The sequence below is a fragment of the Setaria italica genome, chromosome II (genome assembly GCF_000263155.2).
Source record: "Setaria italica strain Yugu1 chromosome II, Setaria_italica_v2.0, whole genome shotgun sequence".
Lineage (NCBI taxonomy): Eukaryota > Viridiplantae > Streptophyta > Magnoliopsida > Poales > Poaceae > Setaria > Setaria italica.
Genome location: NC_028451.1, coordinates 34,661,277 through 34,681,385, shown reverse-complemented (window position 1 = coordinate 34,681,385; position 20,109 = coordinate 34,661,277). Strand labels below are relative to the sequence as shown.

Below are 20,109 nucleotides of genomic sequence, written 5' to 3'. Positions count from 1 at the left end.
GGGCAACATCGTGGGGAGGATGAGGTGCGGCTGCCGGGGCGGAGCGGGGTCGTCAAACCATGGACGGCGCGCGGCCTTAGCGCCGCCACCATGGTCCATGGGCAGCCGCCGTGGAGGAGGAGCATCGGCAGACGCAGGAGAAAGACGGAGGGGCGCGCGGCTATCGGTCCGCCGCGCGCGGAGGAGGTGCGCGGCCGCCGGTCCGCCGGCGAGCAGGAGGGAGACGAAGGGGTCACGGAGACAGGGCCGTCGCGGCCGGTCCGCCGGCTCGCAGGAGAAAGACGGAGGGGGCGCGGCCGTCGGGCTGCCGCGGAGGCGGAGCCGTGGCCGCCGGGCCACCGCGCGTGGCGGAGGTGCGCGGACGCCGCGCGAAACGGCCTGCCGGTGAGCAGGAGCGGCCAGAGGTGGAGCTGTGGCCGGCTGACGTCTTGGGGAGATGGGGAAGATGGATGAGAGGGGACGAGAGAGGAGGAGGATTAAAAAAAATCCTGACCCGTGAGACCCACAGATGGTACAGTGAGTCTATTGAGTGACTAATCTAGTCTGTAATCATTCGGGTGCCCTAAGCAATGTGAACAATGTGAGAAGCTCCAATCATTTACCGTTGCTCTGAGCATTATCATTATAATAGGCAGGATCCCATTGATCTTAAATAGAGCATGTTGCTAGTAGTGAATGCTACCGAGTAAGCGACCTATCCAGTCATAGTTCAAAGGCAAAAGCAAAAAGATTTGCTACAGACACCCTAATTATGTTTGTGGATTCAATGCGTACCTAGATATCCTCGTGCGCCATGCGGGTCATCTCCTTGAACCTTTATGCAATCCATCTAGACCTAACTGTCCAAATAAGCATGTTTGGGTATCCTGACATCTTGTCCAACTTTGCTTGATCAAGCCACGCAAACGTATGAGTAGTGCTCCTAGAATTGCCAGGCGAGCTACCTGTTGTAGAAAGAAAACATTGTCGCAAGATCGTTGGTTCAGTCTTTTAAAGATCCTCATAAGAATAATGTGTGTGAGAATTTTTATAGGAGTAAGTATGCAGATGTGTTCATAGGATGTGCATTTGAATTTTTTCTTTTGCGGATAAAGGAGAGCTTTATTAACTAGTCAATGTCTGAGATACAATCATGCTTGACCAGCTCAGTAACACGCAGGTGCCCTACCAAGCCAAACCGCAGAATGAAACTTACGTCTAGCCAAATGAGCTGATTCATGAGCAATCGAATTACCCTCTCTCTCTCTACCTGAACTACCTCCCAATTGTTAAGCAGTTGGGCCAACTCCTTTGCTTCTGCAATAAGAAAGCTAATCTCCAACCTATCCTCCTTGGAATTCAGCGCCTTCACCAGCTAGAGCAATCAATCTCCAAAATAATTGATCCCTATGCCTATTGAGATGCTAGCCTGAAACCTTCCATGCAGGCTAGTACTTTAGCCTCTATTGCACCGGCACATCTGAAGATGACTCTCCACGCTGAAAAGAGGACCTCCCCCTGGAATTTCTCGCTATAACGCTAATTCCTGCCTCTCCAGTCTGATCAACAAAAGACCCATCAACATTGATCTTCGTCCACTCAGCTCTAGGTGGAACTCAAGCGCTCTGTCCTTTCTCAGTCTCATTCAAAACTCTCGTGACCTTCCTGGCTCCTGGTTCAGTAAGCACTTTCTTCCCCTTCCTCGACACGGGCTGCTCCGTTTCCTACATCTTCATTTTCATAGTTGTCTCCCTGATATTCAGCAAATGGTGTACTGAATCCTCAATATGGAATGATCCAGATTGATATATGATATTGTTATGGGATATCCACGCCCTCCAAAGTACCAGCTTCACCATATCTCTTTGTTCCACAGTGCACCGATCCAACAAAACAAGGAGCCAGTCTAATCCAGAGTATGCAAATTGTTCCTCGTCCGGCAATGGTTAATGGACACGCATAGCTTCTCTAAGGTTTCTTGCTTGTGAGCACACTACCGTGGAATGGTGTCTTGTCTCACTCTCCATACTACACAACACGCAAGTATCATCCAGTTCCATATTCTTAATATACTTTCGTCATTGGGTTGGGAGAGCGTCACGACACTAACCTTCGGCAGAACATTACCCTTCCAAACATGGTTCCACAACTTCCTTTCTCCATCTAGCAGTGAGCACGTTGCACTGCTACTCGGAAGGTTTTGCAGTTTGAGGGCTAGATCATAAGCACTCCGCACAGTAAATAAACCACTCTTTTCCAAAGGCCATGCAAGGAAATCTTTTGTACGTCCTGCCGGTAACTTGATTTTAGCAATTGCATCCGCATCAACCGGGTTGAAATAGCCAACAAGTTTATCATAGTCCCAATCTCTCCCATCACTGTCTAGCGATACCCAATTCAATCTGCATTTTCCTTTCCTTGTTGTGACTTTGAAAGAATGGTTCCTCGGTATCTAGGGGTTTCTCCAAATACACACCTGTGTACCGCACCCAATACGCCACAACACTCCTTGCTTAACAAGATCTAAACCATATAGAATAGCTTGCCAGGTTTGTGACGCATTTGATCTGAAGGCCGTATCCATCAAACAACCTCTAGGATAATAACAGGCCTTCAGTAACTTCACGCAAAGGCTATCTAGGAAGTGAATTAATCTCCAATCTTGCTAAGCTAGCAACACTTGATTGAAAAGCCGGAGGTTCTTGAAACCAAGACCACCCCAACCTTTCCTCTACATAGGCTGCCTTCCTTTTTCCATTCTCTACACCCCACCAAAACTCTCTGATGGTACTAGTGAGATCATCACATAAACCCAGAGGCAACTTGAACATGCTCATAATATATGTAGGAATGGCTTGGGCTACTGCTTTAATTAAAACTTCTTTTGCGGCAACAGACGTATTCTCCTTAGAATAATCTTTCAGCCTTTTGCTCAGTTTTTCCTTCAAGGATTGGAACCTTTCTCCCTTTAGTCTCCCAGATGGTGTTGGCAAACCCAAATATTTGGCCTCAAAAAAACTTAGTTCCACACCCAAAATCGATTTTACTTCCTCCTGCACATCTATGTTACCTTTCTCATTAAACATAATAGAGCATTTTGTTGGGTTGATGAGTTCACCTGCACACCTGGCATATGTATAAGAACTTCTTTCACCTTGAGCACCTGATCAGCATTTGTCTCAAAAAAAATAGCAGGGTATCATCGACAAATAATAAATGAGACACCCCTGGAGCTCATCTGCAAATTTGAAGTTTTTGGATTTCCCTCATCTCCATCTTCCTGCTAATCAGCTTAGAAAATCTATTAGCCACAAAAAGGAACAGGTATGGTGAAAGTGGATCACCTTGACGAAGTCCCCGGGATGGAGAAAATGGCGCTGACATGACACCATTGAAGCGAACGGAGTAGCGCACCGACGTCACGTAAGACATGACTCGCTGCACCCATGTACTATGAAAGCCTAGCTTTAGCAGAACATTATTCGAAAATCTCTAGTCCATCATGTCATACGCCTTGGAAAGATCCAACTTATATGCACAAAAATCCCCTCTAGTGTATGTGTTTGAACTGATAGCATGAATACACTCAAAAACAATAATTGCATTATCCGTGGTTAGTCGACTCGGTATAAATGCACTTTGGCGAAATAATATCCTGCAACAGCGGTCTCAACCGGTTAACAATACATTTCGACACCACCTTATAAATCACATTGCACAGGCTGATTGGCCTAAAATCTTTCATCGATTTAGGGGTGGCCATTTTTGAAATTAACACTATGCAAGTATCATTTACTTCTGCAGGCATAATCCCGGTTACAAAGAACTCCTGGACATCCTTGATCACATCTTCCTTTAGTAATGACCAACTCCGTTGAAAAAACCTGGCAGGTAATCCATTTGGCCCAGGAGCTTTTAACAGCCCAATTTGGAAAAGTGCATCGCCTATTTCCTCCGCAGAGTAAGGCTTGCACAAAGCTTCATTCATATCATTGGAAACCTTGGCCTCAAAGAGATTGACAATATCATCCGGGATAATTGATTCATCTTTTGAAAAAAAGACTTGTAAATACTGATAGGCCATACCCTCCATCTCTTTCTGATTCGTGCACCAGCTCACATCCTCAGTCTTAAGCTTTCTAATTCTATTCTTCTTAGCTCTTCACATAGCTTTGTGGTGAAAGTATTTAGTATTCTGATCTCCTTCACGTAGCCAGTTAATTCTTGATCTTTGTAACCACATCATTTCCTCATGGTACAATAACTCATATAATTCTCTCTTCGCTACTATGATGGCATATGTGTTTTGGACCAGGTCATTCCTCTCCAGCTCCTCAATTTTCTTTCTTAGCTCACCCAGTTGCTTGGTGACATTGCTAAAATTCTCTCTGCTCCAGCTCCTCAAGTCCATAGTAACTTGATGTAGAAACTTAGCCAATGCACCAACATCGCTACCCGGATTCTTCCACTGCCAGACATTTTCTATGACCATTTGCAGTGACTCCTCCCTGTCCCACATGATCTCATAATGGAATGAGCTTACGTGCTTAGTCCGTTCCTCCGGCAATACCATTTTCAGAAGCAGAGCTTTGTGGTCAGACCTTGCGATGTCAGATGAGTAATAGTAGCACCCGGGAACTGTAAAGACCAATCCGAATTTGCTACTCCACGATCTAATCTAACCCGGACATTCCTTCTGCATCCCTGATTATTGTTGAACGTCCATGGTAAACCAATGAAGCCCAAATCGTGTAGATCACAATGGCTCAAAACTTCTCTGAAGTCCATCATCTGGCATTCTGCTCTAGGAGTTTAAGAGAAATGTTCATATTGCCACATGGCTTCATTAAAATTTCCAATCATCATCCATGGGCCTGCCCATACCCCTGCTAGATCTCAAATTAAGCTCCACATGACACGTATGTTTTTCACTCAAGGCTCTCCACAAAAGTTGCCCTCCAGGGGGCAGCATTCGGTTCTTCCTTTATTAAGACATCGAAATGATGTTCTCCCTAAGACAGCAGGGTTACAATTATTGGCTCATCCCAAAATAAAGCAATGCCTCCACTGACACCCACAATACTAACAGCTAAGCAATTCCGAAGACCCGATCTCCATCTAAGATTACTGACTCTAGAGTCGCTCATTCTCGTCTCTGAAAGGAGGACAAGCTTGGGACGGTGCGGCTGTACAAAGCTGCAAAGTTCCTGAACTATCTAGGTGTTCCCCATCCTCCAGCAGTTCCATGCTAACGCATTTATTTCTGCCATGAGCTCCCGTCAAGTTATTCTGCGGGATAAGAGAGAGTTTGCTTCGTTTTGCAAGTGAGCCACTAGCATGTGACAAATCCTCTCCACCCAACTCCAACTCATCAACCACCTCCTTCTTCACCGTGACCATATTTGCCACCAACCCATGTTGTTACAGTTCACTAATGGATGCAACAATGCTAGCTTTCAGCACCTTCTTGCTCTTTGGCTTCTCTATATTTTTAGCAACACCTCCTACTCCCCTAGCATTTCTCTTTTTGTCTAAGGTTACCTTCATCTTGGAGCACTTCCAAAATGCCAGGTGTTCATGTATACTGGGGTGTGCACTATCTTCTTGTTCTACCAAAATACTTTCTGATTCCTCACTTGAATCCACAAAGGAGTCAATTCCCGAGACCTTTTCTGCACCCAAGTGAGTAGGCTGCGCATTAAGATTAGGCAACTCTTGATCTACCGCCATTTGAGCCACCCCTTTGATCAAAACATCTGAGACCTCCTTGGGTATCCCTGCATGGGAAACCTGTTGGAGGTATGCCCTAGAGGCAATCATAGAGATGATGATATTCCATTTGTATCCATGATTTGTATATTGTGTTCATTGAATATCCATTAAAGGCTACTTGAATTGATTTGCAATTATGTGAATTGTATGTGAAACTCTTTACTTGTATGGTTATTCTAAAGTTGTCCCTAGTCGGAGTTCATGTGAGGACACACATGAATATTAGACTAGCACATGTATTAGTTGATGACTATGTTTCACAAGTCATGGACATGGAGATGTTGAACTAATAATGTGGACACATGTGGAGACATGTGTTAGGACTGACCCAACACGAGAAGTAGTTCTCTCTTTAAACAACATATACGCTTTGTCCTTAGACCTGAGATTGTCGCATGTATTCTAGATGTGGATCAACCTACTTAGGGGCTATCAAACGCTACGCCGTAACAGGGTAGTTATAAAGGTAGCTTTCGGGTTTGTCAAGAAGCATGCTATGAGACATGGTCAATCAAGATGGGATTTGCCCCTCTCCGATTGAGAGTGATATCTCTGGGCCCCTCGAGTGATCGGATCCGAAAATGCATGGCCATGCTACGTACGGTTAAGAGTTAACCTACAAAGGGATTCCGAATCGCAGGATCGAGAAAGAGCGGTCGGCTTGAAGCTAGACCAAATATCGTGAGGCAAAGGGAATAGCATGTATATTATGTTGTGATGGTTCGTCTGATATGATCTTCGTATGCGTATAGGAGTTGGCACGTCTTGCTAGAGGCCGCTACCGACTATTGGGCCGAGTAGGAGTACTCGGGCCATGTCTATACGTATCCGAACCCATAGGGTCACACACTTAAGGGGCTGGAAGCCCAATTCGGATCTGATCCGAGTTGGATTAGGTTTAGGAGTACTAATGGGCCTCGGATCCAGAGGCCCATCAGGAACCCCTATAAATAGAGGGGTGGGGGCGCCCTAGGGTGACACACCTTTTGGCTGAACACACTTGCCGCGCCTCCCACGCCCTCGCCTGTTGCAACTCACGGATCTAGCAGTCCGGCTTGCGACGCTTCCTCCCTGCACGTGTGGATACCTTGGAGGTGTTGCACCTGCAGCACTTGGACGAGCCATCGACGAGCCGCCGACGAGCCACGACGAGCCGACGACGAGCCGCGGCACCGGAGGCGATCTTGCTGTGCACGTGGACGAGCTGCTGAGGAGCTGCTGGACGTGATCGACTACGTACGACTACGTTGATCGACTACGTACAACTACGTGATCGTCTTCACTGCACCGACGCATATCTACATCTTCCGCACCAGTAGTGCGTCGAGTGGTAATCCCGTGATCCTTATACGGCAATTCTTCCTGGTTATACGCGGTAGAAATTTTGATTTACGCTAGCGTAGCCTACCTCGTATACCAACAAAACCTCCTCATCCGCATGCCCTTCTTCCCATTCTCCTCAACAAAAGCTTTCTCTTCTTGCTGTTTAGTTGAGTTAACCCTCCTGCTAAAAGGCTCATTTGATGAACTTGCAGCTGAGAGAACTTTCTTCTTCTAGTCGCCATTGAAGTTTAGCCTCTTCTTCGCACTAGGTTCAGCCGCCGGTATATCATCCTCTTGCCCACTCCCTTTTTTGTGGAGAACATCGCAGGACTTTACCAAAGTGAACACCACCACCATCTACATCCTCCTCTGGGCACTCTCTGGGCGTGGCCTATTCTACCATAGTTGAAACAAAAATACGGTATGTTTTCATATCTCACCAGAAACTCCATGACGCCATGCCCCTTCACCCTCTGCTGCACTGTATGCATGATGGCTTTATCAAGAGGAAAGTCCAACCTAACTCTCTTATAATCTTTATGAGCATCTCCTACTTCTAGCACCTTCCCCAACTTTGCACCCAAAGTGCAAGCAAAGCCATCAGTCATCATGACGACTGGTATATCATATATGCGAATCCATAACACTATGGATTCAATCATAACCTCTGATGCCCTTCTTACCCCCTCATATGGCACGAAAATAACATCATCATCATTAAATTTCCACGGTCCTCCATTCATTACCTTGTTCCATAACCGTTCAAAATCGAATCACACCATGAATCTATTCTCCCCTAGGCTTTGGAAAGGAACCGACACTTCTTTTTCCCAGAGTTTACTCAGCTCATTGATGATGATCCAAAGCTTGAACTCCTGTCTAGAATAATAACGAGCCATCACCATCCACTTGCTCTTGGCCTCTTTTGCTTCTACATCTTCTTCGAAGTCATACTCCTCCTCATCTTCTAGCCTCTCCTCCTCGTTAGGATTATTCATCAGAATGATCCTTCTGTCCTCATTCACCGATATTGACTAGATAGACTTCCCTTTGACATTGGAAATCTTCTCCATCGCATGTTGCATGTCACAATCATGGTGCTGCCTTGGATTGGATCTACAACCCGTCAGCTTCGCTCCATCTCCATCTGCAACATCCGCAGACCTCTCCATTGACAACTTCCTGTCAGCCATTGTGTAAAGTATTGATCCTTAGGTTGGTGCACGCGGGCTCAGCTTCGGATGGGCAACCTCCTCACCGGAGATCCCTAATCACCCCCACCGAGAGATCGCACACACCAAACCTAGGATGGCAGAAACTTGGCAGCGCAACAACTCAGGAACAAAAGGTCAACCCTAGCCAGATGGCATGTTTTAAACCAGCACTCCGTCGTCAATGTCGTAGTCAACACGGATTCTTGCTTCAACTCAACATACCTTTCCAACTCCAGGTCCAACTTAATTGGATCCAGATTGGAGTCACCGCCTCCAGGGATCGGTGCAAGTTAAACAACGCCCGCTCCCACGAAACCCTAAAACAGTTATGTGTAGCAGTCAAGGTCCGAGCCGAGTCTCCCCTAGCAATCTGCCCGGCAACAATTGCCGGCAGATGATCCTTCGTTTGGACTAGGCTAGATCCCGGCGACAGCGGTGCCTCCACTTCGGAATCGCCTGAACGCTCGCTCCGTCATTTATAAGGCGCACATGCTTCGAAACAAGTTAATTACTGACAACACTTGCAACATGAATACTCACTCCATTTTTATTTATAAGGCGCATACGCATATCAAGATTCAAACTTTGCAATCTTTAACCAATAATTTGACTATTAATTTTTTTATTTTTATAATGTAAACTTTATGTGGTTGGATTCGTAATCAAATATACTTTACCATGATTATAAGTTTATAACGATAAGTAATATAATATAAACGCCAAATTATACTATGCCTTATAAAAATAGATGAAGGGAGTATCATCGTAACTGAGCTTTATAAAGTGCTCTAAATTTAACACTCGTTGACAATAAGAAGTGGCTTACTCAGATTGTTTAGGATAACGTAATGTGGTTTTGACTTTTTTTTTTTTTGGGGGGGAATGTATTTGAATTTTTTTTTGAAAGTAAGGTTTTTGAATTTTGACTTATGAGCTTGCAACATACTACGCTTGTAGCTGGACGCCTGAACCTCGTCAAAACCCCACCAGGCCCAAGCCCCAGCCACTTCTTCCTCAGCAAACTGCAGTAGCAAACTGCAAAACCATCAAACCGGCCGATGCTCCGCCGGCGCCCGCGCCCCGGCGCGTTCCTCCGCCTCTTCGCCACCTCCTGCCGCCGCAGCTCCCTCCACCCCTCCCGGCCGCACCTACCGAATCCTACCGCTCTCCCGCCGCCGCCGGTGGCGAAGAAGGTCCCCTTCACTGTGTCGGCGCACGGGAGGTCGTGGAGTGACCCGTACCACTGGATGCGCGATACCTCCGACCCGGACTTCGCGTCCCACCTCGCCGCGGAGAACACCTACGCTGACGCCTTCGTCGGCTCGGCCGGCGGCGGCGGCCTCCGCGCGCGCCTCGCCGCCGAGATGCGCGCCCGGCTGCCCCCTTCCGCTGCGACACCGCCTCAGCCCTGGGGCCCTTGGTTCGTAGTATTTCGCTGCCTCGTTGTCCTGTAGAGTATGGATTAGAATGTATTGACGCGGTTTTCTAAAATTCGGCGATATCATGGCGTTATTCTAGTCCTGTTATTTCTGAGCTAGTGTATCTAGTCATGGTTGAGATTTTGCACATCGACTGTTTAATTCGTCCAGTAGCTACATATATGGCTGTTTTCTTAATTCTAAAGCTAATAGTGCAGTAGCACTAGCACAACTGTACATGACATGATCTGATGTTCAAAGTGTTCGAATTGTTTGGTTAGTTTTGGCAGTTCAAGTACTAAGATGGTCTGATTAATATCATTTTCCAGTTTCCATGAGGTAAAATAGGCATTTTGGTCCCTGAACTTTACACCGAGGGTTAAGTTCGTCCCTCAACTTTCATATTGGCCAATCTAGTCCCTCAACTTTTGTTTTTGATCAAACTCGTCCTTTGTGCTGATATGGAGCTCCATATTAGTATGAAACTGATGCCAAAAGTCTTTTATACCCTTGGATCCTTCTTTCCCTCTTCAATTTCCACCGTTAGAAGTACAATAACAGTATGATCCAAAATAAATATGAGCATATATGTGTTTATTGAGAGAGTATGAATACATATGTGGAGCATGTATACCGTACCATAAGTATGTGAGCACATGTCAATTTTAATTTTAAAGCATGCGTACATATACTGAATTGTATATATACCAAAATAATATGAGTACATACTTGTTTGATTACATACATTTTGCATATCAAATTCTTATGATATGCAAAATGTATGTAATCAAACAAGTATGTGTGTGTGTATTGCGTACATGCATGATTTAAAGAGTATGAGTAGATATATTTTTTAGAAATCATATATTGTGTTAGTTAAAAAAATATATTATTGTGTGTATGTATTAAGGGAGTATGAGCACATACATGTTTGACCTACAAGAGTCAAAGGGCAAAAGTGACTTTTTGCATTAGTCTCATGCTAATATAGAGCCCCACATAAGCATAAGGACGAGTTTGACCTAAAAACGGAAGTTGAGGGACTAAATTGGTCAATCTGAAAGTTGAGGGACGAACTTGAACCCTTGTGCTAAGTTTAAGTACCACAATGCCTATTTTGCCTTTCCATAACCACAATTCGAAAGGTTGCAATGTATTTTGCCCGATTTCCTGGATACACGGCATTTTTGACCCTATACGCATCTAATTGAAATTGTAGCTTTTGGTGCATCTCTTTTGATTTTGGAAAATAAGTGAAAAAAATAATGTAGTGGGAGAATGTTTACAGTACAAGATTTAGGGTACAATTCCATAAATTGCATATATTCGTACTTGAATATACAGTTCTACTTTCGCAAAATAATTCCAGAGGTAGACCTTAGAACATGTAACTCGTTTTTTGGATCCAGGTTGTATTATCAGTATGTTCCAGAGGGAAAGGAATACCCTGTTTTATCTAGGAAGTTGAAGCCCTCTCTTGGTCTAGCACGAGCCCTGCTTGATTACCTTTCTGGTTCAGAGAAGGAGCAAGTGTTGCTTGACTGGAACGAGGTTGCAGAGAAAAATGGTAGGTGTTAAGTTGAATTATTTTGGATTTCTCCACATGGTTAACAATGAAGATCCATCTAATCTCCTTATCTACTTCTTTATAGTGTCATATTCATTGATTATTTTGCTCATGCAGTTAGTGTTTAAACGTTGTTTTTTCTCTCTCCTTTTTTTAGACATGGAAAAGGCACCCAGCCTTTGCACCATGCTTATTTGCTCCTTTTTACTGATTTTTCAAAATAAGGATGTTTATTGCTTAGGTATGTTATTACTTTGTAATTTTGGATATTATGCAGGTTATGTGCACATTGGGAGCTGTCGAATCTCTCCAGATCATAGGTTTCTTGCATATACAGTTGATACATCTGGGGGTGAACTATTTTCCCTTGAAGTAAAAGATCTTCAGTCTGAGAATGTCATCTTTAGTTCACCAGACAAGGGAGTAATTAGTTTAGCATGGGCTTGCAACAGTGAAAATTTATTTTACACTGTCTGCGATGAGACTCTACGTCCTAACCAGTAATTTCCCTTCCACTAAAGGTGCTATATATTCTATTATTATGAACCTTGAACAGTTTTGATCATTTTCTGTTTTTGATATGCTTACATTTGACAGGGTTTTCTGTAAAAAGTTACAATCGGATGATGCAGGGTTTCTAGTTTTCACAGAGGAAGATGTAAACTGTTGTGTGGATATTACAAGCACGAAAGATTTTAAGTATATGACTGTCAATTCTAACACAAGGACATCATCCGAGGAAGGTTTTTTTTATACCTTTTTTCTGATTCCAAATGCACTTCACAACATTTATCTTCTGCCCTTTTGCATAGATCTTTCTTATTTTTTGCTTATATGGCTGCAGGTTTTTGTGATGGAGTCTGATAATGTAAGAGAGGGCTTATGGCCTATACGGAAACGAGTTGATAAAGTTCAGTACTTTTTGGAGCACCACAACGGGTTCTTTTACATCCTTACCAATGCTCCTGTAAATGATACTGAAATGATGACTGAAGGCTATTATCTGGCCAGGTGTAGGGCTGAAAAGTCATTGATGGATAGATGGCAGGTGTGTCTCTTTCCTGTGGTTTGCAGGTAGATTAACTTCCACTTTGGAAGTTGAAGATATGCTCATAGAGCTGGAGCACAAACTAGTATTTAGGCAGCTTATTACTTTTGTAATGTTATAAGATATTTTTTTTTGGTAGCATTGATATCTTTAAAGAAAATTACAAAAACACACCTGCAAGCTAGGGGATCCAAATATCCATTCACATCTTGATTTACAGTCTAACTCCAACAAGTTTTGTATGTTTCAAATACCCTCTGTGCTTGTTGACCAACTGATGTAGTTGTTGCATAACCTCACGGGTGATTTGGTTTATCCCTAATAAGCTTGCCAGAGTTCTCTCAGAGTTTGGCATGTTCACCATGGAGACTGACTCTATTTTCTTCATGTTTGAGTGCAATCTCTGCCCGACATGTTTCTTCTACCTGGCAAGCTTTGGCACAATTATTCGTGCATAACTGCATATAGCATCTCTAGCACCTCCTCATGGTATGTGGAACAACCGAACAAGTTGGGAGATGTTGGGGCCAAACTGTAGCTGCATTGGCCGCTCAACAGATACAGAGGGAATATGAAAACAAATAGAACTTGTTGGCGTGAGACTATTAGGAATTCTGATGTAGGTGGGTAATTGAAAACCCCACTGACTTCTACCATTTGTTTTTGCAATTTTCCCTTCTTTAATCTCAAAACATGCTGATCACATCCACCTTTGAAGGACACAAGTTCAATATAATTCTTTCTAGCATGGGTAAATCATTGTTGTAAAATGTAAGCAGTTTTTTTGTTTAGGCAATATTATTTGAAATCAGGAATCATAATCTTTTCCTAAGTCCACAACTGTATGCCTATTTCTAGATTGTGGCGTTCCCTGGGTCAGACTGCACCATTCAGGATATGGACATTTTTCATGATAATTTAGTTCTCTTTCTTCAGAAGGATGGAACTCCCCTTTTTTGCTCCATCAATATGCCAATTGATGGTGATGTTCAGGTATATTTTCTTTGCCTTGTATCATCTGTAATGTGCTTTGTTTGTAGTGAGATAGAACTCATAGATGTTCGATGTGCATCTGTCTTATACTGTAAAGCGTTTGTTGCAAGCATTGACATATCTTGTACTGTAACTTTTATTAACAACATTTGTGGATTATAAAATGTATTTGATTTTTGTTATAGGAACTAATCATTCTCTTTCTTTTTTCTCTTTTTGTCAATTTCGAGCCTTCCTAGAGCAATCAGATTGATTTACTACCTTTATGGATCCTGCAGGAGCCAAAGGAACTTGATGTTCTCAATCCATGGTATTTCCCAATTCCATCAAACTTGTGCAGCATTATTCCTGGATCCAACAATGATTTCATGTCATCTACTTATCGCCTGGTGGTTTCATCGCCTGTGGTACAGCTTTTATCTATGTAAAAGTGATTTTCTTATAATATTTTCATTCCAGATATCACTAGCCGGCCTTTTCTTGAATTTCAGTATCCGATGCTTCCTTTTAACACCATTAGAGCATAGAGTCCAGCAAATTCCATTGTACCACTGAAAGTGCTGTACGTCTTCACTGACCATAGAATTGAATGTATTTCATAAAACTGTAAAGTTAAACAATAGTTTTCCGTCATATTAAACCATCTGCTTACTATTTGATTAACCAACGTATCGTGCAGTACTTATTTGCAGGTTAATTAAGTTTGTTCCTATAAATCTTTAAATTTGTGTGCCTCAGATTCCAGACTTAACTGTGGACTACGATATGAGAAAAAGAACTTTCACCATTCTTCATCAAGAGGAAATAACTAGCCTGTCTGCAAATCTAGGCACTGTGGGCTTGCAATCCAATGTTTCAAGCATCCAACAAAATCTGCAGCTTGTTGAAAATTCACAAAGTTGGAGTGATCTTTCCAAGCTATTCTCATGTAAAAGGATTGAAGTTGTATCACATGATGGTGTTTTGATACCTTTAGTCATTCTGTATTCACGGGAAGCACATCGTCATGGAGAATCACCTGGGATCTTATACGGCTATGGAGCTTATGGAGAAGATTTGGACAAAAGCTGGTGTTCGGAGAGGTTAAGTCTCCTCTCTCGAGGTTGGGTTCTTGCATTTGCAGATGTTAGGTATGTTTAGCTTACAGAGCTGCAGTGACTACTACCCCCACCATCTTTCAGAATTTTATATGAACATTATTTGGCAAGCAGACTGGCATTGCTATATATCTGGCCAGGAGCTACTACAAGCCACTATAAGGGGAAAAAAAACTGGATCCATTAATCCACTGAATCTTAGCAGTACATGGATTTTAACCTTTAGTTTCTGTTGAAGACATTTTTTGCTAGCTTATTGGGATAAATGGTTCTCCATCTAGGGCAAAAACAATGTGTGATTTACTGTCCAGTTCCTCATCCAACAATCCCTTATTACAGGGATATTCACCAGATTTCTCAAACTAGTTTTGTGGTCATGAAATTCTTATCCAAAGTTGCTCAGAGGTCTGAACAGCCACATGTAGTTTGTCTTGGCTGGCTAGTTGCATGTGGCATGACACAATGCAAGTTGCTGATAGTCAGAAATGCTCTGCAATATGAACAGAAGACTATTTTTTCCCCTTCATTTGCTGTTGTCATAACCCTTGTTTATATTGATAAATTCTTGTTTTATTTGAGGCACTAAATTCTTAAGCCTAATCTTTTAGGGGTGGAGGGGATTTATCATGGCATCTGGCAGGAACCAAAGCTAACAAGATAAATTCAATTCAAGATTTTTCTGCATGCGGTAAGCATCTCATCAAGGAAGGCTTGGTTCACAAAAATCGTCTTTGCGCTATAGGCTGTAGTGCTGGCGGTCTGCTGGTGGGTGCAGTCATTAACACGCTTCCAGACTTATTTTCTGCTGCAGTTCTCAAGGTAAATCGATCAGCTCAATTAGACAGACAAATTCTTGGGCAAGTAAATGGATTCATTTTGCATCCTACTTATGCTTCTGGTAGTAATCGTTTTATTCGGATTTTCTTTTATCATTAACCTGTATTTACATTAAAACAGGTCCCTTTTCTAGATATCTGCAACACAATGTTGGATCCTACTTTACCTCTCACTGTTTTGGACTATGAAGAATTTGGTGACCCTAATATCCCAGCTGAATTTGAGGCAATCTGCAGTTATTCTCCTTACGATAACTTATCACCTGGTGTATGCTATCCTCCAGTCCTGGTGACTGCCTCGTTTAATGATACAAGGTTTTTTCCCCCTAGTAAATCCATTCTTTTACGAACTGCATGGATCATTTCTATATACTTGTTCCATGTTAACTGTGAGCTCATATTTTTTTTACTTATTATCCCTCTTCGTATCAGTTTCCTTGTCAGATCTTCATTTCCTTCTTGGTTTGGCAGGGTAGGAATTTGGGAAGCTGCTAAGTGGGTTGCAAAAGTGAGAGATATCACATGCCCATCCTGTTCCCATTCAGTTATTCTCAAAACTAATATGCAAAGTGGCCATTTTGGTGAGGGTGGGCGCTTCATGCACTGTGATGAGACAGCCTTCGAGTATGCATTTCTCATGAAGGCCTTGGGGTTGGATGACATAACTATGGCTTAGTGGACCCATGCCTGAGGCTTTTCATGGAACAGATTTAGTGCGAATCAGAAAGCAAAAGCTAGGATAATTACCTTTTGTGATCTGTATCACAGTGGACAAGATTTCATCGTCATAATTATTTGATTAAAGAGCTTGCATTGGAAGGTGGCACACCCTTGAAGTGTTGTTTGGCTTTTGATACACAAGTTGTGGATTTCTGCACTGCAGATTATCAACTTGTGCTTTCAAAATACCACACCCAGATGCTGCTAATCAACAGTGCCAGGGCAAAGTGCTCATCAGTTAGGTCAGTAACATGGACTCTAGTTGACATAGTATGAACAAGTCTCGCTAGTGCAGTAGAAACATGGTGTCTGCCATATTTTAGACATACTGTAGTCGAGGAATCCTCCTGTTACAACATGATTTAGTAATGCACTATTGCTTGCATGAAACCGCCTTTTCTTTTTCTGCAGAAACCAATCGGCATGAATCATGGCTCTGTCATGGAATGCGATTCAAAGCTGATGTCCTCATGGTGTTAGATAGGAGCTATTGGGCAAAGGATAAATGGTTGAGCGTGGATGTGGATTTTGACTTTCTACTTTGTGCGCCAGGTTAGTGCATGTTGCTTTCTTCTCCTTGGCTCATCTGGCAGCTGATATGCTGTTTTTACACTATCCTTAAACTAAGATCAGGTTACCTGTCACATTCTTGTGCACATTTTTTATGAGTGTATCGTCCTCGTCCTATTGCTATGCCACATATGTCCATTGCAACATTACAAATTAGATGATGGCTTGTTCAAACGTATTGAGCACATTTCTGAGCGTCCTAGTCATTGTTACCTTCTTTCTTTTTATGCGAGGATCCTAATCACCCTTTCTATTATACATGTGTCTGCATTGTCCATGCATCAATACAAAGCAAATGATGACTGTTTGAAACGTACCGAGCACATTTCTCCGCGATATCCTATTTTAAGATTGCACTTTCTATGTGTTTCAATTATTTAGGCTTGTAGCGCACGGTGCTCGCACCAATAAGTACCATTTGGTGCATATGGGTCCGTGATATAAACAACTGTCATACATAGAATATTCTAGAGCTAACAAACCCCAAGGACAAGTCGCAGAGTTCAATGTGTCCTTGTTTTTGTCAATACGCGTAACCAGGTTCTACTGTACGGGTGCGGTTATTGTTACTCTGATACCCTTTTCAGCTCCTATTACTCAAGTGTTCCGATGTGGTGATACCAGAGACACCTGTACCGAGTGCTTGAAGGTGAGTCTAGAATAAAATACCTGGATCTGATTGCTGGCTGGTGTTCCAATTCAATCTTAACTTTGCTGGAGGATTAAAAAAAAAATCTTCATTGGAGGATGCGATGAACAGCCTCCCAATCTGATTACGTTTGGTTTCCCAGTGCCGATCTAGTCCATATCATTCTCCCGGATTCATGATTTTATCATGCACTCATGATCACACCTGATTTCGTGATTGTCTCGTTAGGAAGCGTTCAGTTGGTTATGATCACCAACCGCAGGTACCAACCGGCATGAGCTTATGCGGCCACAACTTTACATAGTCCCCACACTCCACAGGCAGGACGTGCCATATCACAATTATGGTTAGGGATGGCCACGAGACCTTGGTGGTTGTTGGTTTGACGATTATATGCTGGGCGGGCGCATGCTTGCCATTGTAATTGGATTGGGCGTCCAATGGCAGTGTTGTGTGATGTCGTTGGTCGATGGGATTAGCTACTTTGCTTCCCGTTGGCGCCTGCTTTCAGTTCTAGCTCCACGGCGGTGGTGTCATGGAATCATTGGGCCACACCGATTTCTGGTGGAGACGCCGGCGGCGTGCGTTGGTTATGGTTGCCATCGCGATCCACGAGGTCTATGATGCGATCATTACATCACCATGGGAGTGCGTGGTAGCTATTCTGTTGCTGTGGCTTACTACTTGCTCTGAACAGAGTTGTTCACGGTGTTGACTGGCGGTACAAATATACCGAGATATCGTGGTAGTTGCGATTGGAAGTACATAAACGTACATCACTATGGACGGACAATCAGTGATACATAACTCCGGTGTCTTCTCGCAGAAACAGTACAGTTTCTTGTAGAGATCTTGTTCCCGTGTTCAAAGAGTTAAGAGAAGCAATTGCTGTTAGGGTTCGGTTGGAGGAGTTACCAACGGACAGGTAGAAAGAGCCGTCAAATTCATCGTGTGTTCATGTTCATGCCGTTTGTTGCCTTGCGATGCATGGTCGCATCCTAGACAACACATAAGCAGGTTTTAGAGGTTTGCAACCGGGCATCGTTTAAGCCTTATATGCAATTGTGACGACGTGCCCATGCCTATGCGAATATGACCATGATAAAATGTGGCTAGCAAACAGATGACTTTTCTGTTGTTGATGATACCAAAAATCTTACCATTATTGTTTCAACCTAATGCCAGTTTTGATAGCACGACAAATTTGCTGCCATTACGAGAAGAGTCATTTTTGTTTCACCAGCAAACGGCTTACCAATTACGGATGCCATCAAAATTTAGCAACTGAAATCTTGCAACAATTTGTTTCAGACCAAACACACCTCACGTCTACAAGCAATGCCTGATTTGAGGGGACTACTCTTGGCCGTTTTCAAGTTGAAGAGATGAGGCCTTCAGCCTCCTCTGTTTTCGACGTTTCTCCATCCGAGGTCCACGTCGTCCATCCTGGAAATCCTGACCGTTCACTTTCGTAGCTTCATTCTGGCGCTGTTGTGGGTCCGCGGGTGGGTTCTATGCGCCCGCACGGAAGAAGCCCCACAGATATTCCGGCTGTCACCCACTTTCTTTTCCATTTCCCATTTGACTTTGTGGTCCGCCTATTCTCTTCATCATGTTATAAGAACATTCTGACGTGGGGTCGTAGCGTAGCCACCAGTCAGCCAGTCACCCATGGTAGGTTACTTTTTTTTTTCATCGATTCATCTTGCAATGGCCAATGCAATTATGCAAGTATATTAAGATTTGTCATAAGTTATTTTTATAAAAAAACACAATAAATACGTACATACATGGATATTTACCCCTACGAGGACATGCACATATACCATACCCGATAACCCGGAGTGACTTCGAGATATACCCCTTACTGCGTGGGTGCTAGACATTGCCAAAATGGAGCACGTATACTTAGTGTTGTTAATTCTTGAAATAAATATAGAAAAATATAAATATTTGTGCTGAATCAAAGATTTGAACCTGGTTTTTCATATAAGGAACCTAAACAAACTGAGCTACTATTAATATTTAAAATTCTATATAGATTGACCACAAACTATACTGTATGCGTTATAAAAACTATTTGTATAGTATAAAACTATTTTATTAAGATATTATATTTATTGATACTAATAGTCGATGCTAAACAAAGTATACTATACATAGGACGTCGGGGGTGTTTGGATCTTTAGTCCGGACTAAAATTCATGTCACATCAGATATTCGGAGGTTAATTAGAAGGATTAAACATGAGCTAATTATAAAACTAATTACATAGATGGAGGCTAATTCGTGAGACGAATCTATTAAGTCTAATTAATCTATCATTAGCACATGTTTACTGTAGCATCATATTGTCAAATCATGAACTAATTAGGCTTAATAGATTCGTCTCAAATTAGCCTCCATCTGTGCAATTAGTTTTGTAATTAGTCTCTAATACTTTTAATTAGTATACAAACGTCGATGTGACTAAGGGGGTGTTTGGATACCACCCGCTAAAGTTTAGCACCTATCATATCGGATGTTTGGATACTAATTAGAAGTATTAAACATGGGCTAATTACAAAACTAATTGCACAGATGGAGTCTAATTTGCGAGATGAATTTATTAAGCCTAATTAGTCCATGATTTGACAATGTGGTGCTACAGTAACCATTTGCTAATGATGGATTAATTAGACTTAATGGATTCGTCTCGTGAATTAGCCCAGGGGTTCCGCAATTAGTTTTATAATTAGCTTACGTTTAGTCCTCCTAATTAACATCCAAACCTCTGATGTGACACTGCTAAAGTTTAGCACTTAATATCCAAACACTCCTTACTAAGCCCCCACACTGCATGCTAATGTCCGCTGATACGTGCTCAAGTCAAATCGGAGGCTGCGTACACCCTGTCCATGTTTACTATTCCCCTGACATCCGG

The 20,109-nt window shown here is 42.8% G+C and overlaps 1 protein-coding gene across 2 annotated transcripts; it reads left to right on the top strand.

The window, feature by feature from the left end:
* The first annotated feature begins 9,289 nt into the window (after positions 1-9,289).
* Positions 9,290-18,979, top strand: LOC101765203 (protease 2). 2 transcript variants are annotated; one of them, XM_022824502.1, is made up of 13 exons: positions 9,290-9,708; positions 11,116-11,273; positions 11,551-11,773; positions 11,871-12,012; positions 12,118-12,321; positions 13,180-13,314; positions 13,593-13,721; positions 14,053-14,444; positions 15,020-15,230; positions 15,369-15,562; positions 15,719-16,209; positions 16,379-16,519; positions 18,498-18,979. In XM_022824502.1, the coding sequence occupies exons 1-11, from the start codon at positions 9,347-9,349 to the stop codon at positions 15,921-15,923; spliced, it is 2,355 nt and encodes a 784-aa protein (XP_022680237.1). In that variant the 5' UTR covers positions 9,290-9,346; the 3' UTR covers positions 15,924-16,209; positions 16,379-16,519; positions 18,498-18,979. The 2 variants fall into 2 exon arrangements, with proteins under 2 accessions (XP_022680237.1, XP_012698916.1); XM_012843462.2 differs by lacking the exon at positions 18,498-18,979 and having other exon boundaries at positions 16,379-16,853.
* The last annotated feature ends 1,130 nt before the right edge of the window (positions 18,980-20,109 follow it).

What these genes read in the sequence shown, in the direction of transcription:
- LOC101765203 (XM_022824502.1), top strand. Translation starts at nt 9,347, where the DNA reads ATGCTCCGCCGGCGCCCGCGCCCCGGCGCGTTCCTCCGCCTCTTCGCC. An exon ending in CCTCAGCCCTGGGGCCCTTG is followed by an intron (nt 9,709 to 11,115) that starts GTTCGTAGTATT and finishes TTTTGGATCCAG; the next exon opens with GTTGTATTATCAGTATGTTC. An exon ending in ACACAAGGACATCATCCGAG is followed by an intron (nt 12,013 to 12,117) that starts GAAGGTTTTTTT and finishes ATATGGCTGCAG; the next exon opens with GTTTTTGTGATGGAGTCTGA.